The 17,711-nt window shown below is 40.5% G+C and overlaps 1 protein-coding gene across 1 annotated transcript in view; it reads left to right on the forward strand.

Moving 5' to 3' along the window:
- Positions 1 to 247: 247 nt before the first annotated feature.
- tmeff2a (transmembrane protein with EGF-like and two follistatin-like domains 2a) overlaps positions 248 to 17,711 on the forward strand; it is an 83,680-nt gene continuing 66,216 nt past the window's right edge. The window contains exon 1 of the mRNA XM_035394245.1: positions 248 to 1,032. Coding sequence (XP_035250136.1) covers positions 852 to 1,032 — 181 coding nt within the window. The 5' untranslated portion in view covers positions 248 to 851. The remainder of the gene's footprint in view (positions 1,033 to 17,711) is intronic.

Genomic DNA, 17,711 nt, shown 5'->3' on the forward strand with positions numbered 1-17,711 from the left:
CGGAGTTGGAGAAATCGATTTATGCTGCTTTTAGAGATAGTGCCCAATTACAGTGCTAGATCTCGTTCGGCATCCGCGAATACCGCCGAGCAGTGGCTCTCTGCCTCTTGTCGGTCCTGACGGGAGAACTGAACAACACTGTGGGCTGGCTGGACCCTCACAGCGAACCTCACAGTCCTGCATCTCCCCCCGCCAATCAGCTCCCTTATAATAACTGCGCCCTCCTCTTCTCCTCCCTTGCCAAGCACAGAAGCCACGTGATCATAACCAGGCTGGAAACCTGCTGCTCGGATCCAGCTGAACAGAATCGGCGAAGAGCAGAAGAGGTAGCGGTGGCGCGCTACATGGTCCAATAGCTAACTTAACGGTGTGTCCAAAGCGCGTGCGAATCCAGAACAGCCCGGCGTATGAACGCTTCGTTTTGCCAGTGGATCTTACAACTACAATTGTCTTCTCTGGAGGATTTATGTAGTTTCTGTTGTTTCCTTCCTTTTTATTTTCATTACCCGTCTTTATGGGAAGCATCATACCTGCCTGCTCTCTTACCTAACAGCTGACCACCCAGTTTCCTACCCGAAATCATCCCACTCCCATCGCCCCCACCCCCTTCCCTCCTCCCCTAACCTCAGCCCTGAACCCCTTCATATTACAGCTGAACACTGAGTAAGTCGCGAGGATCAGACTATTGCCCACAGTACTTCATGGGGCTCCCTTCTTTGCCCGGAAAATGTTTTTTACTTCGCATCTGAGCTCGCCGCTGTCACCGCTCGCACTAGGATCGGAGTTTCTGGTGAATGTCTGCAATTTCTACCCGCGTCGCTTGTGTTTTCGGGGGACGCCGCTGAACTGAAATGGGTTTCTCGGTGGCAGTGCTACAGCAGCCTACACGCCCGCAGCAGTGGAGCAGGACTCTGGGAGACTGGGTTTTGATCGCGGTGGTATCATTTCTCGCGACTTTACCTGTACAGCAACTTCGCGCTTTCCCTTCTTCCCTGAGCGACTGTCAAACGCCTACAGGCTGGAATTGCTCTGGTAAGAAAAGAAAAATGCAAAAATACGGTGTTTGTCCCATCCTCTTGTCCAGTTGTCCTTACAATGTATACGTGTTTGATGTGTGTCCGTGCGTAAATAGATGTGTGTTCTTTACTTCATTGGCATGCGTTGACTTTCCAGTGGATGCAAGGCACATAATACACGGATAAAATGAATAAGCATTTAGGGTGTGTTGGGTATTAGTCTGTGTATACTGAAAGCAGGCACAAATGAATGTGTTAAAATTTAACCACTGTACACATGCACAAAGCACTGAAATGTAGGTTTGGACGGACAGAGATTTTTAAGCCCGAAGTGTCTCGGACCCTTTTGATTGCCCTTGATAAATGTTTTCTTCGTGCCTATGGACTGGTCTTCTAAAAGAATGGAAGACGACACATATTGGAAATAAAAACGTTAAGGCCAAGTAATAGCCTATCAATGCGACAACGGGAGTTCTTGTGACAATAATAATAATAATAATAATAATAATAATAATAATATTTCAGTAGACATACCTCAACAGTGAGTTATGTATAATGTTACCGTTGGCTAATTGTAATTTAAGATTTGGAGACCTGCACTGCGTTTGGAAGACATTAGTCTGTCCCGGTATTGCAGGTATTTAAGGAGAGAGGTTGTCAAAACAGGAATTCAAGCGCTCACAACTGTTTGGTCTGCTTGGGTGCAATCGAGCATTTATGACGATGCCCCATAGTAGTAGCTGACCTCGTAATTTATTGAGTTTTCTTCGGTGGTAATTTTTCTTCTTTATAAAAAAGTGTAGGACATTAAAACATGATGGCGTGCAAGTTAAGTATCGTCGGTTTCTTAAACAACGACAATTATAATATGCTGGCTGTCACGTACTTCCCTCGTGCATCCGCGCATGTACTACTGTTTCTACATTCCTGCACGTTACCCCCGCAGTTAGGTGGCAACTCGGTTGGCTCGTTATTGCATAGCTTGAGGTAATTCCATTCCCGACAATGCATGCCGATATGATTCCAATTCCTAGCCCACTGCGACGATGTAAAACGTTGCGTCCGGAAAGACTAACGGGTTGTTGTATTTTCATTTACTTTGCCTGTCCAAGCGGATGCAGTGCGCCCCTCGTTTCAATTTCAGAGGAAAGAGAAATCGCGTTTGTTCGACACATACCCATTTTGCGGTTCATTTTATTATCCGCGCGAGGTTCATTGCCCGAAAGCGCTGCCTCAGATATGAGCCTTACGCCTTTATAGTTTGTGTACTATGAACGTGTTTTCTCCCTTTCTTGCGTAACCAATAAAAGTCAAAGCAGAGGCTGTAAAGTAGCCTGTGTCCCCGGCACATCGAAATCATTCCCGTTCCATCGAAATCATTTGCCAGTGCTGTCTCATTCTGTTTTCTGCCACATTGCTGGTTTTCAAATAGTTTGAAACTCGGAACCCGCACCGTGCACAACAAATATGATTAATTCACGGTATTTAAAATATAAATAACGTAGCCTACCGCTAAATTAAACGTAATTAAAGGGCAAACGACTTCTATAGGCTCACCCCAGTTGAATTTCTTTTGGGGACCTGCTTTAGTCTGGGTGAACAGCCATAAGAATATCTATGAACAGGTCACTTCTGGAAAGGTATTTGCCTGGTTCTGTAAACGGCAAGCATAAGGCTGTTTATCATTTTTGCATGTGTATAGATCTTAGACCGTCGCTGTTACTCGCCTTCTGTTGTAATTAGGCTGCAGGAACATCCACATCCTTATGTTACTGTGTGTGGGGAACTTGAGCGTGTCAGGGTTTCAGTTCATCTGTTGCGCCAAAACAAAAAATGAGATGAAGTAGTTGTCGCCGCCTGATACACAATAACGGCACAATTTTTATGCGTATTTTACTACTGAAACACCAGTTTAACTGAGTGTGATAGGATATTAAGACAAAACTTCTGTATTATCTATATTTAGCCGAGGCGTCCACGGACTGTTGGATTTCGTCTTGGGTATCTGATGATGAATTATTATTATTATTATTATTATTATTATTATTATTATTATTATTATTATTGTTAAGAGTATATTGTCCATAAAGCGCATATACTACCCTATAAAATAAATGATCACATTATTGTTTCCTTTGTCGAATTTGGCGGTATGTATGTACTCTTGGGTTTTTTTATCGATGCATTTAGATCCACAGTCATTGGTATTGTACAATAGGCTACCCTACAGGCATTTGGTTTACTATATCGGGCTCACTAACAAACAGATGTTCTACGCCCCAACATGGCTTGTCGACGTCAAAACAAATGACCGCACTATGAAACGACGCGAATAACGTGATGAAACAGATGTAATTCGATATTACATAGTGAGTCGAAGTCATTTTAAAACTTGATTTTTTATGTTCATTTACACCCAAAGACGGTTAAAAGAGGGCATCGAACATTTCTAGATTCTGTCTCTTTAAGGATAATCAGAATGCAGTTATTACAGCAATTTAAAAATAGTTTTGTAGATATGATAGAACATAATTGTAGTGTAAATGACAACACATTTAATATCGTTTATAATGTTATGCATGGAAAAGTACCCTATTCCTATCACGAGTTTCATAATTACGAGTATGAAAACTTGTATATAAGATGGGATGGAAGCCCCAACGCCTTCTCATTATTAGATAGACAATAACCATCCCCTTGAAAAATCGTGATGTAATGATATCTAGAAACAAGTCTGCAGTTGTTAGCAGAACAAGACCTTGGACTGCAATGCTTAACGATAAAAAGAGGCTTTCTACTTAGTTCTTTCTACTGGATGGCGCCTACTCTGAAACAGCGCGCGAATCTCTGCGAAAGGAGGTAGCGCAGCGCCTTTTCCTCTTTCTGGGTTTCGGGCCAGTGCCATTCTCTCTTCCTTTCACATCACGCTGTACTTTACCCTGCAGGCACAGACTTACCATACGTGTCGGCTGTCGTGCTTGTACTGAAGCGTACCAAGAACCAGTAATCCGACGCTCTAGTATTGAGAGTCGATTAAAACAGGGTACAGAGGAATATTAAACCCTTCAAATATGCATGAGGTCATGTTATCCAGTTCCTTTAATTAATTTATTTGTTTTTGAATTTTGAAATAGAGGACAGCGAGCGGTGCACAGCATGGTTAAAACATTTTTTGTAACTACCTGGGCTGTACTGAGCTGTAGATGGGGATTAGTTCAAATTAATATAAAAGGAGATTCAGATCTATATTAAATCCTTCCGTTGGTCTTTTGAAAAAAAAAAAAAAAAACACTGGGTTTTGAAATACAAGAAGCTTGATGTCAGTAAACTTACGGAGGTTGTGGTGTCAGGGTATACAGCATGCATGTTTGTGTCCCGTTTCATTTTGATCCTCTCATGAACTGAAATATTGTCCAGTAGAATTTTCTTCCTTTTTTGAAAAATGCTTCTGTTAATATGGATATTGGCTTTCACCATTAATGATGCTCCTAATACATTTTGATAAGCATTCTCTGATGTGACCATGAGTCAAATTAGCTGGGAATTAATTGAGGAAATGAAAGTTTCTCTGAGGGCAACATTGGACTCAGATAACCTTACAGTGAGGTTGTTATAGCAAGGCTACCCCCAGGATACAGAATATGTAAAAATCAGCACAGTCTCTGCTGCTTAACAAATACAGACTGTGAGTGGAATATTTTCACAAAGACGATCATTCAATCATTATTTTACTCATGGGGTTTTAAAAAAGTTGTTTAAAAAGTTATTTAAAATGTATTCATTTCAATTCATGTCATAATGTTACGACTGAATACGCCACAACATCTGGTGAAAAATGGCAATGGCGAATTATGAAGTAGGCTACAAATGCATTAATGATCTCATGATAGCATGAACACCACTCATAAATAAATGCTTGACATCACTATCCTGTGTATTAATGTTATGCGGTGGTTGCAAGACACAATTTTTCACCGTGCTTTTGGCTTTTTTAAAATCAAAATGAAAACAATATTTTCGACGCATACAAACACTCATTCACACACACACACACACACACACACACACACACACACACACAAAATTAAAATATAAATATTTTATTTTAATAATGGGGTTATACAATACTGAGACCAATGCATGCAGGAGTAAAGAGGGGAGGTGCTTGTTACACTACATTACCAAAAGTATCTGGACATCCCTTGGTCTGGGTGTGTTTTTCATGGTTTGGGCTAGACCCCTTAGTTCCAGTGAAGGAAAATCTTAACATACAATCACATTCTAGACGATTCCTTGCTTCCCCTACTGTTTGCGGAAAGCCCTTTCCTGTTTCAGCATGACAATGCCCCCAGGCACATGGGGAGGTTCATATAGAAATGGTTTTGCGGAGAATGGTGTGGAAGAACTTGACTGGCCTGCACAGAACCCTGACCTCAACTCCATCCAATGCCTTTGGGATCAATTGGAAAGCCAGCTGTGAGCCAGGCCTAAATGCCCAATCACTACCTGATTTCACTAATGCTCTTCTGGCTGAATGGAAGCAAATCCCTGCAGCAGTACTCTAACATCTACCTTATTATAAAGCCTTCCTAGAAAAATGGAGGTTGTTACAGGAGCAAAAGGTGGACCAACTCCATATTAATTTCCATCATTTTGGATGAGATGTTGGATGTGAGGTGTCCACATACTTTTGGCCATGTAGTGTATTTGTGTGTATTTCAATTATAGAAATATCACAATTTTAATTATTTATATTTTAAAGCTTGTCCCCCCACCCTTATTAATCACTTTAGTTTGTCCTTCAGGCACCTTAATAGGGTTGTGCCTCAAAGGTGATCCACTCAAAAATAAATAAATAAATGTATAATACATGCATGCATACCTACATAAATATATTAACACACACACTTGCATGCACGTATGCACACACACACACACACACACACACACTTATGAAATATTGTTAAACCCCAATTAAAGATGACTAAGACAACATGTTTTTAAAATGGCGAATGTTACATCAGTTTCCAGATACTTTACTTTGACTCACTCAGATTTACTTTACCAGTTTTGTTTGAAAATATCCAGCATGAGACTGTAAAGGAACTACATTTGTTCAGAGATCTCTTTCATAAATTCAATGTATTGATTTGGTCCTTGATTCTTGACTGAGAAGACCCATTTCCTTTCCCCCCTTGCTGTGTAGCTAAATATAAATTATGTTCCAACTAGCAAACATTGATTTATGATTTATAAACATTGTAGATTATTTATTTTGTGCATAAATACAAAACACAAGAAAAAAAAACCACACGCAGATGAAGCTGTAATTCCTATCTACTCAGTTACAAAAAAGTATTGTGTTGCTGTCAGAAGAGACGCACACAGATATGACACATCTAGATATGACAATGATTGTAGCTGCCTCAATTCATTATAAATGTGTAGGTACCATGACCAGCTACACTTGTTCAGTGCTAAGTCAGCTCTGCTAGGGTATATGTGATCTTTATTAGAATCATATAAGCTCTGCTGGATTTGAATTAACACAGAACAGTGGATCAGTGTAATATGAAATTGTTTAATAAATTAGTCTGTCAAAATCCATATTCATATTCATTTACTGGCAGTAGCATATATTTCAAAGCAATCAAAATTTCTGTGTCACACAATCAGAGGATAATTTGAAGAGTACATTTTTTTTCAGTGTTCAGCAGTAATTCTCAGTAAGGAATTGCACTGAATTTTTAAAATCAGGAATGATACCAATATGGTTGAAAATTTAGACTATTTTTTTTTTTAAACAATTGTGCTGTTTTCAAATGTTAAACATTTGTAAACCACTGGCTACTTTGGAATTTTGCAAACAATATGCGGAAAATACATATAAACTAGAACAGTCTGCATCACATGCAGAGTGGATTTAAAACTTCTTTTAAAGCAAGATTCTTATCAAACACGTGAGACAGAATTACAATGAGCACACCATGACTGTAACTTAGTAAATGTCAGCCCCAGTTTAGACTCAAAGCTTAGCTACAAATGGAGGCAATGTTCTGGACCCACAACCTTTGCACTTAACTTTGAGGCAGAATTGAATGCAAGTGATTCCTTCGGAAAAGTAATCTGGCAATTTCAGCGATCATAAAAAAAACTTGTGAAGAACATATGTGAAAATATGTGAAGAAAAACTGAACACATTTGTCTTCGCATCAATGTTAAGGGCAAATACTGATTGGTTCCATGCCAATTTTTCATTTACTTATGATGTTTAGCCTGGTGGAAGGGGCTGGATATGTCTAATTCTTTGCATGTAGGTATGGAAAATGTTCCTATTTTGAATGGTCCTACTCAAAAGCATTGCAGCATTTTTAAGTTGCGTAATTAAAGCCGTTTGCTGTTAAGGTCCAGGCCCAGGTCTTCCTCCCCGCCCCCATTCTGTTGTCCATTAAGCTAGCTATGCATCTCCTCCTCTGCTTGTTAGCCTCATCAAAGCTCTGCATGTCCATGTCCATAGCAAACATGTCACATGTACCCTTCTGCAAATGGTGAGTGACTGCCTGCGGTTAGCATACTGAGTGACGTCCTTGGTTGAACCCAGTGAAGTATGGGGCTGAATTGGCAGAGGAGATTAATAAAATATTGAAACAGGCAACTGGCCTGAATGGAGCGGCAAACAGAAGAATGATGTGCATGGCATTGTTGTTACCCAGAGTATCGTCAAGCACGCTGAGTGAACCTGGTTTGCTGGTCTACAACTAGCAGCCTTATAGACCCAAATTTACTTTTTGGTTGTTCATTTTCTGAAGGGGCGCTGATGATGTTACAGTTGCAGAAGATTAGATTGTCATGACTGCTATTTGATTCCAGGCCCTGTGGGTGCAGCACTGCACTGGTAATCAGTACTTCATTTGGATGCACCACCCAAGAGCCCCTTGGTTTTTTCTTTCAATATCCATTTTACACAAAGGTATATATTCCTAAAGCCTTCAATGGAAATAGGCCTTGAGTCAACACTGTGCCACTCACATTGATATTGCTAAAGTCTGCCCTCTCTAAAACATTGGACCACAAACCAATGGCTGATGTCCACAGTACAGGTAGCATAGCAGAATACAGTCACTGGTCAGAAAAGAGGCACTTACCAATCAACTGTTAAGCTGTAGGTTGCCTTACACTTGAAGCTTGAGGACAATTCTATAGTGTTGACTCAATTCTGCCTCTCCCAAGATACAAAACAGGAAAACTATTGTCAGCCCAGATTCTGAGCATTGCCTTGGCCTTAGGGCTCACTCAGTACTCAAGGCTCCTTAACTTACTGTGCTACTTGGGAGCTCCTTCATAAAGACTTCATGAAGCGTCATAATAGTATATTTATGAATCATTCAAGTGCAAAGGCAGTGCTTCATTGAAGCTTACATAATACACGTGATGTAAAATGCTAATCTTAAATGCAAAATAACATGGAGTGTCACTTGACTTAAAGTCAAACTTCCGACCTAATTCCTGTACAAAAGCTTTGAATGATTTATCAAGATGTTAAGCCTTGGTAATGAAGACTGTACTTGCTTTGCGAACACTTTCGGAATATGTGCTTAGTGCAAAGTCCAAAGTGTGTTCTGAACTATTTAGCCATTTAATGTCCACATAATGTGCTCATTGAATATCAATCACTGTGTGAATTATGGCATGTTAAAAAACAGAAGGATTGCTATAGTGCCAGGGTCATTCTTGATGTTAACTGCATTGCTGCAGCGTTCAGATGGTTGGATATTTTGAAAGTCGTCCATCGGGCTGCTGACCTCGGTGACATGCCTCCATACGGTGCGCAAATCAAACTGATTTCCCACTAGCTGAGGGATTAGTGATGTCTGTGTCTTTGCAGGTGCAGCAGGAGGTTTGGGTGTGTGGGGGAGTGGGGGGTGTGAGGGGGGTCAGCAGCGATTAACCTTGCACCCTCTGAGAGGAACCGGCAAGGTTATCCGTCTCCTTTTAAACCACCTCCCATGGCAAACCGGTCGGCGGTCCGCGCCACAATTAACTGTTCTGTTTCTTTTTTTTCCTCTCCCTCTTTTCCCTTTTTTGAAAAAGAACCAAAACTGCTCTGTTTGAAACTGATGGGGAATTAAAAGAAACAGGCACTAATAATAGCGTGCGATTCTCCCAGCCCATCTGTCTTGAAAGACACCAGAATGCCTGGCGCCTGCCCCTCACCGACGGCGAAGGTCCGCGGTGGGCTTCCCGTACCAGCGCCGCGTGTTGTCCAGAATACAAAGGAGACCCATGCGGGAGTTTGACCACATTCAGCGGCCCAGTTGTATTACAATGTAGGTTAATGTGGCCAGCTGCTGCTGTTGCTTAGGTGTACTGTAGGGAACGCCCCATCGCAGAGGACAGTACGGACACGATCTTAAAGGTGGTACCCCCTAGAGGGAACTAGAGGTCCAATCATGTGCATGAGGCTAAGAATCAGAGCAAGTGAGACATTGGCGTTTTAGGAGCGCAATGGCTATTCCCCAAAGTACTGAACTTGGGTAATTGTTGTCTTTCATTCCAAGATTTTGCTGTTTTATTAAAAGATAAGGGCTTGGCACACCAATTCAAGATGAATGGGCAAGGACAAAGAGACCCAAAGAGGTGCCCTGGAACGTTAAGCCCTGGACCTATTTGCGTCACCTATTTGACAGTGGCTGCAGACTAACGCACTGTTGCTAGGGGTTAACTGCCCTCATGATCTTGTTCAATTCCCTATTAAACGTCATTAACGGTTGTCTATTCAGCCTATACCGTGCTGATACAGCAGTCATTTTCTTTTTTTTATGGAGTCAATCAGTCATTTGTGTGCATTACGTTTGATTAAACTAGCGCAGGGATGATTGCTACTTTAAAATTTGTAACTGGAACACGTGGGCTCCTAATGTGTAGATCCTAGTGTGCCTCGTACAGTATTTCAACATTTCACTGTCAGAATCCCTGTATTCCACCTGATTGGATCTTTATTCAAATTGTATCTTTGAATACGAGCCTCCTGCCGAGAAAGCAAGCTGCTGGGTTGCTCACTTGCTAAAAGCGCTGCTTGCAGCGCATTAGTGAGCAGTGAGCACCATGGTCTCGGATCGAATCCGGCCTGTGCCAGTGCCAACTGTGCCCGGCCGTCTTGCAGAGCCAGTGCAGAATTGGCCTTGCATTGCCCAAGAGATATATGGTAGGGATTTGGTTGCTGTGATTATTGTTAGATGATTATTGGGTCTCCTCCACCCCTGCTCTGTACATGCGCGGGTTGTGGTTGTGGTGTGAAAAGAAGCAGCTGGCTGGAGTTGCATGTTTCGGAAGATTGGAGATGCCATATTAATTTATAATGGCTAGCAGCTTTCTGTAGATTTTTTTACAACATGAAAATCATTAATTTGCTTTGACCTTCACTTTGTCTGAGAAATTAGCTCAGTCTCTATTATCTATTTGTCTGAAAATGTTTTGGAGAACCTAGTCGTATTCCAAAACAATGCTTCCATCTCCTTCATGTGCTCATTGTGTCTAACAAAGAGTCATATCCAGAATTGCACAACTGCATGTTAAACAAGCTCCTTTTTTAGGTTTATTGATGTTCTGGGATCATCTGTAGGTTGTACACCAAGGTGATTGGCAATGGCTGTCCTAGAGAGGGTGTGAGATGATTACTCATTTAAAAGTTAAAACTACAAAACTACATTTTATCTGCTAGGCCTCTTTTACATGCTTTATTTTGTATTGGTCTATTAAATAGTAAAATACCAATAATGATTTGTCTTTAACCTTTGACTTGTGAAAAATGCAACTGTTATTTTTTTCTAATGGAAACACAACTGGGAAAAAACATTATTTTGGTGGATTGCTGAGCTGAGCTGCTTCTCAAACTGTTCAGGAAGAAAAAGAACACGAGTCAAAGTCAAAGGATGAATGTTGATTGAATCCAGGTCATTGTGCAATGCAATCGGCATTCTATAAAAGTGTCAAATCAATTTTCTGACACCAGTACCCAGATGGGCTGTTATTATAAAAAGTAATAGGAAACAGAAATGAAAAAGTTGAAATATTTGGTGTAAAAGAAAAAAACAGTGATTAATTAAATGTTGAATGCTTGTATTAAATACGTGCATGAATACAGGTAAAAAAAACTCACAGATGGCTGAACATTTGGTGTAGTTTCAGCTAGGAAGATTCTTTTAAAGTTTTATTTTTTTCAAGACTGTGCCGTGGTCCAGACACTGTCTGCATACTGAGCATATGGACAAGAGTACAGTCTTCCTGTGTCTGAGTTATAACTCTGCCAGTGCCCAGACTGCCAGCCAGAAATACAAAGAATAGGCCAGTCCATCACGGAGTTACTGGATAAAAGAAAAACATTAAAAATGCATTTTTTTTACACATTTTAACAGGCATCAAAGCCAATGATGCTATGCTTTGGCAAAGATCGCTTGCTGTTCTGCCATTTCCCTGGAGCTGTTTTGATTGGTCGCTGCGAGGTGTTTAAGGGGGATTATGAGGTGTAAAATGAGCTTTGGATGCATCACCCCAAGGGCAAGATTTCAAACAGAAGACACCACAGATGTTTCCTGACAATCTTTGTTTTGTATAGTTAAATCAAAGGGTAGAGAGTAAATATGACGAGTGAGCTGCAAACTGATTACCTGTTATATTTTGAATATAATTTAAATGGATCTGACTGGTAATCATTCTATAGTGTGTCTCTAGCATCGGGAGTCTAGTGTTTTTCCTTTCTCTTATTCTAGTATCCATCTCAGCACCTAATAACATTCTAATGCAATGCATCTAATGACTGAATCACGTAACGTAATGTGTTTTTGGAAAAATAAGCATGTGCAGGTTCCTGTGAAAGAGATCAAGAGTCATGAAGGTTACTGTAAATATAAGAATATGAGGAGGCATTTCCCTTATTTAAATTCAAAATAAAACATCTGGTACAAAGCATTCTGGGATAGAGGAGGCCAAATGGTCACAGTCAATGTCTATCCAGCTCTTAGCTATTCTTTAGATTCAGTGATGAATTACAGTAAAGACGGCTTTCCTGCATGCTGGGAGTGTTAATTTTGGCATTGCTCAGTAGAGTGGTCTTTGGAGCTATAAAAATGTGTGCTAGTGGAATTGTCAGAAGAGTTATTTTACATGACATCCCTTCAACAGAGTAAACTGCAGACTGATATTGTTGCATACAGATAGACCCGAGCATCCATTGCCAATGAAAAAAGGCTCTTCACAGTTCCATAGGGAGCAGCTGGTCTGAATGCTGTTGCAATGGGTGCATATGCCTTTTTGATCTTGCAACCTCTGAGTAGCCAGGCTTGCAGGCTGTATGATGTACAGCCGTTAGTGAAATTCACAAGCAACCCTTTAACACTTTTATATGCATCATAAACAAATTCCTGAAAGCTTCTTCCTTGTGAATTTTATCACTGGTGCCCATTTCATCTGGTTTACCATGTTCAACCTGGAACTGCATAGAGATCCCTGTTCTATGTCTCGCCTGAGTTTATTAGATTTAGCAATTATCTTACTGGTTTTCTATCGCAAAACATGCCTCATCTATACCACTGCACTTGAGTGTACTGGGGTGGCATGGTGGTGCTGTGGGCAGCACTGTCACCTCACAGCAAGAAGTTGGGTTTGAATACTGGCCTGGGCCTCCTCGTGTCTCCCCGGTTTCCTTGCACAGTCCAAAGACATGCAGATAGGCTAATTGGAGACTCCAAATTGCCCATAGGGATGCTTGTGTGCGTGAATGGTGAGTGAATGGTGTGTGTGCCCTGGATTAGATTGGCGGCTTGTCCAGGGTGTATTCCTATCTCACGCCCAATGCATGCTGGGATAGGCTCCAGCCCCCCATGCGACCAGGATATAGAAGATGGATGGATGGAGTGTTCTGTGTGTAGAGAGTAATATATTTCTGTGAGCCTGATAATATTAAGAAGAATGTGACATTGTTGAAGTTTTTTTAAAATATATGTCATATCATGTTGGGAACAGCCACTCTTGATTATCAAGCTGTGTCGAGTCGAGTCGAGTAAGTTGAATGGGAGGAGCTGAATTGAAGTGAGTGGGAGGCATTCATTTGAGTGGGAGGAGCCTGGAGATGTAGTGCATTTGGAAGGAGGAAGAGGCGAAGGGAACCAGTCATGTAGAGTTCCCACATAGCTTCATCTTCCCTGAATTAATGTAGATCCAAGAACCAGCCAAGTGAAACTTCAGCCTGGAATCAGTTCAAATTGAGCTGAAGATGAAGTGTACTCCTCTGAAGGATAGATATTGGGGACTCTGTTCTATGCCAATGTGACTGTTGAAAGGATTTCTACTGTATTAGTATCCGCTATTGAGACATATTTGCTATTTCTCCAGAGTGCAGTTGTTCAGATTTTGTTGCTCTTTCTACATGCGTTCAATGCAATTCTTCTTAGCCTTGGTTGCTCTGGAATGATGACTCTGCCAAAAAAAAGTTTATTACTTTATATCAAAAGGAATATTGTCAATATATTGTCAATATATAGATAAATAATAATACTAATTAGCAGCAACAATGAAGGGGCCAAACATTACTGTGGCTCTATGCAACCAATGCCCAATTTAGATCCATTATTGTAATATTCCCCCTAAAATTTTGTTTAAATTTATGCTTTAGTTTTGGAGTAATAGCCATTTAAGCTTGTTTTTGGTATAGCTTCCCCAAGGGGCCAAATTTGGTAAGTGCCTCCCAGCCCTCATGGTTGCAGATAAATGGTCACCCATTATGGCCCTTTCACCACCAAATTTGTTGATATATTTCAGCCACTTAGGATCTTTTACTGCAGTGGTCCACAAAAACTTTGGTTGAAATAACTGCCTTCCTTGCAGAGTAATTGGCACATAAAAAATTTAATTTATGGTACTCTCTTGATGATGCATGCCAAATTTTGTGGAGATATGTTCAGCGGTCTAGGGGAAAATGTTTATAATGCATTTGTAAAAAGATTCTTAATGTTGGAAAATCCAATATGATAGAAACCGATGAGGGTGGTGCTAGTGTGATTTATCTCAGAATCACCTAAGGATCATGGAAAAATGAAGAATGATGATTCTTGGCCAAATAGTTTAAAAGTTGTGGGCAAAAATTGAACTTTGGCCTATTGGTGGTGCTAGACAGGTGGATGAAGACCCCAAACTTGGTGTCTGTATATGTTGGCCTGTCCTCTATCAATGTGCCAGACTTCTCAAACATCCACCAAGTGGTTCTATGGGCTGCCATAGATTCTCATGGCAGAAACTATGATAGTAAAAAACTCTAACAATTATAATAGGTGCCTAAGTACTGTTGGTGCTTGGCCCCTAAAAGAATTGTTTATATGAATAATCATCATGATTATAATCTGACAGATGGTGATGATCATCTAAATGGGAATTTTAGCTGACTACATGGCTTCTCCTCCCTTTTGCAATTTTGCTGCAATTGATGTTTACCTTTTACTGAGATAAGGTAGCACTGTGCACAAGGTTTTAAGATAAAGCCAGTTATTTTTTTAAAAAGTACAAAAATGGGTCAAAAGCTCCATCAAGGAGAAGTGAGAAGTGGCCCATTCTGAGCAGGCAGTAAAATGATTAGAATCTTCCACATTCCACGTTCATCAGATGAACACAGCATGCAGCTGTTCATTCCGCCAGTGTGTGGGCAGGCTTGTCGAGGCTTGAGTGACAGTAATGCATGTAATGTATTGAGGAGCAACTGTGGGAATCGGTATTGATCACACCGTGGGAAGGTGTGAGTCACATGGTCGGAGTAAGAAATGTGTCACTCTCCTGGCTCTCAGAAGTGCCAACAAGATTTTGCTTGCCGTGTGAATTGGTTTCTCGTTACAAATCCATAATCTGCCTACCTGCAGTAAAACTCTTGTGATGCAGTGCTGATGGTCCACTATATTGAAAATATAGAGTATATTAAGTTTCATCGCTGTAATTATTATTTAACTCTTGTACAGAATACATAATTACCCAATTATGTGTATTTATTGACATTTTATCATGTCAAAAATTTTATAGGTCACACACCTACATGTCACACGCCAGCGTGACACCCCTGGGAGGGAGATGCGGCAGTGCCGGGGAACACCATTGATTGGCTGAGAGAGAGAGAGAGAGAGAGAGAGAGCGCACCCATACAAACACAAAATAAAATAAATGACCCGCTTCACCCGTCCCCCTCACAGGTTCCAGGCATAAACAATAAACTAAAACAACAAGCTAAAATAGCGAAGACAAAAGAAAGTAAAACAGCGTGACCACTTTCCAGTGTGCCACCTGTAGCTGGCCCACTTTCCAGCCGGACTAGCTCCTCTAACTTCCCAGTGGCGGGTTACTTTCTTTTTCTTTTCTGCTTGGACAAAGCTCCAAAATAAAACAAACCGCGAATCATAAACGCACTCTCAGTGTGAGCTCCCAGTCTTGGCCTCAAACTGTGGAGAGCCGCACACCTTTAAGCACCTGGGCTGATTAGCCAACGCAACCCAGGTGCATGTGCTCTCTCCACCGGCCGGCTCAGCTGAGACCAATTTACTTCTCTGGCGGACCAAATGCCAAATTATATTAACTGCATTTAAAGAAAAACAAAACACGAAATGCCTCAAATTAATATGTTGATTAATGTGTTGATAAATTTATAGGTAGCACTGTTAATCAGCATTTTCAAAAATAGTAGAACTCCAGTGATACTAACCTCTGTTGAACACGAACTGAAAAAGGTATGAAACCGGAAGTAGCATAAGCAGTTGCATCTCATCAAGCTCCTAATTATCACTGATTTATAGAGGCCAGCATTAAACCAAAAAAAGTCATACTTTCAATGAAAAAAAAAACTCAAAATACTATCAAACTTATACAACAAGGCTTGGTTGCTAAAGAATGCAGTATGGGAAAGTAATAAGTGTTACATGTAAAGAAGGACCAGAACAACATCCATGCGGAGAAAAAAATAAATGAATTTTCTAATGAGAACCTGATTAGCACTGGTTTGATTACCACTTAATAACTTAACCTAAGGCTTAGGGTTACATTGTATTTGGACATCACTTTCCAGGTGATTCTGACCATTTCAGTTCCACTTATCCCTTAATCTCTTCTGTAGTATGAACAGAGCCTGGAATGTACTGTGTTTATCTCATTCGTATTCAAAATTCAACTATTACCTTTCCACACTTGACATTTTAAAGGGTTTAGCAAAGCATTCTGAGATGTTTGTACAGTAAAGCATTTTGCCTTACAGGAGTACTAGCGCTGTCATTTATCAGAGGACCATCCTTTCAATTGTGAAGTAAATTAATATGTGATGTATGAGTGCTTGCTCTATAAAATAAAGCATTACACAATATTATTGGTAAAGTGGAACCATATTGTATCAATTGTATTGGCAATTATGAAATTTCCTGGCAGCCAACCCTACCTGTCTATGAACAACTTTCTTCTTGGTTCCTTGAAAAAAGAATGGCCCTTTTTCTGTGTATAATTAATTTTGTGGTTGGATGATATTCCTTTGTATCTTTCTTTGCCTTTCAAATCTCAGAAAATAAAATTTGTTTTGATGCTGCGTATGGGGTAATTCGTGGTGGAGGAGCTCACAAGGGTAAAGTAGGCCACCCTTATGGGAGCAAGCTGGGGGACAAACAGCTCTGAAAGTCTTAAATCTCCCAGCATTCAATATCTTATCACTCTGATCTAAGCATGACACATGTTTTATTATTCATAACCTTTAGGCTGTTAAGTATAAAATAGCACATTCTAATTTGTGACCTGTTTCTGTGACTCGCTTGTTTTCTAGAGTGAAAAGGGTAAAATACCTTTCACAATGGCGCAACAGCAGAGCTTCACTGTGTTTGAACCTGCTGCTCTCAGGTGTAGAATGTCCAATTCTGCACTATCCTTCCATGGCTGGAACAGACATGCATGACAAAAGAAATTCAAATTTTTTTTAAAAGACTACGAACAATTAAACTTGTACCTTTAATGGCAAGTTAATGCAGAAACAGTCTAATCCCCACCAAGCATTCCATAGCTTTCACACATAGTTATCTGTGACCTGAATAGATTCAGGTGTCAAGTAGTCTATCAGAAATAAGCTTTTACTTGTAGAAGAGTATCTGTCCTCCTGATTAAAATGAGCTCTCAGCTAGCTCTCTACATGTAGGGATTGCAGCGATATATGCCCAAACTACTGTGCATGCTCCAGGTACCTGCTTTATGAAACACTACAACAGGCAGGTACGTAAAGTCCATGGGTGGGCATCAGACAACACCAGTCACAGGTTGCCACTCCCAGTGAATAGAAACGGACAGCCTAAGCGTTACTACTGGGCCTGCAAAGAGGGTTACATTACCCACTAGCAAGCTAGCTTCTAAAAGAAAATCTAGGTTTATGTGTTTAGTTCCGTTTACTTTACTGCTTACGTTCTACTAAAAAGAAAATGCTGCTTCAGTGGGGCAAATTGCATGGGTTAGCGCAGCTTCGATTTGAATAACTGTGATTTATGCAGTAGACTCAAAGCAAGCTATTTCAGACACGGTCAAGACTTGTGCAATATTTGGTTGTCATAATGATAAATCCAGAAAGAACATAAGTTTTTATAGAATGCTGGTGTTGAGAGCAGATAGGGAAGAGATGACAGTGTTAAGACAGGCAAGGAG

The sequence above is a fragment of the Anguilla anguilla genome, chromosome 15 (assembly GCF_013347855.1).
Source record: "Anguilla anguilla isolate fAngAng1 chromosome 15, fAngAng1.pri, whole genome shotgun sequence".
Lineage (NCBI taxonomy): Eukaryota > Metazoa > Chordata > Actinopteri > Anguilliformes > Anguillidae > Anguilla > Anguilla anguilla.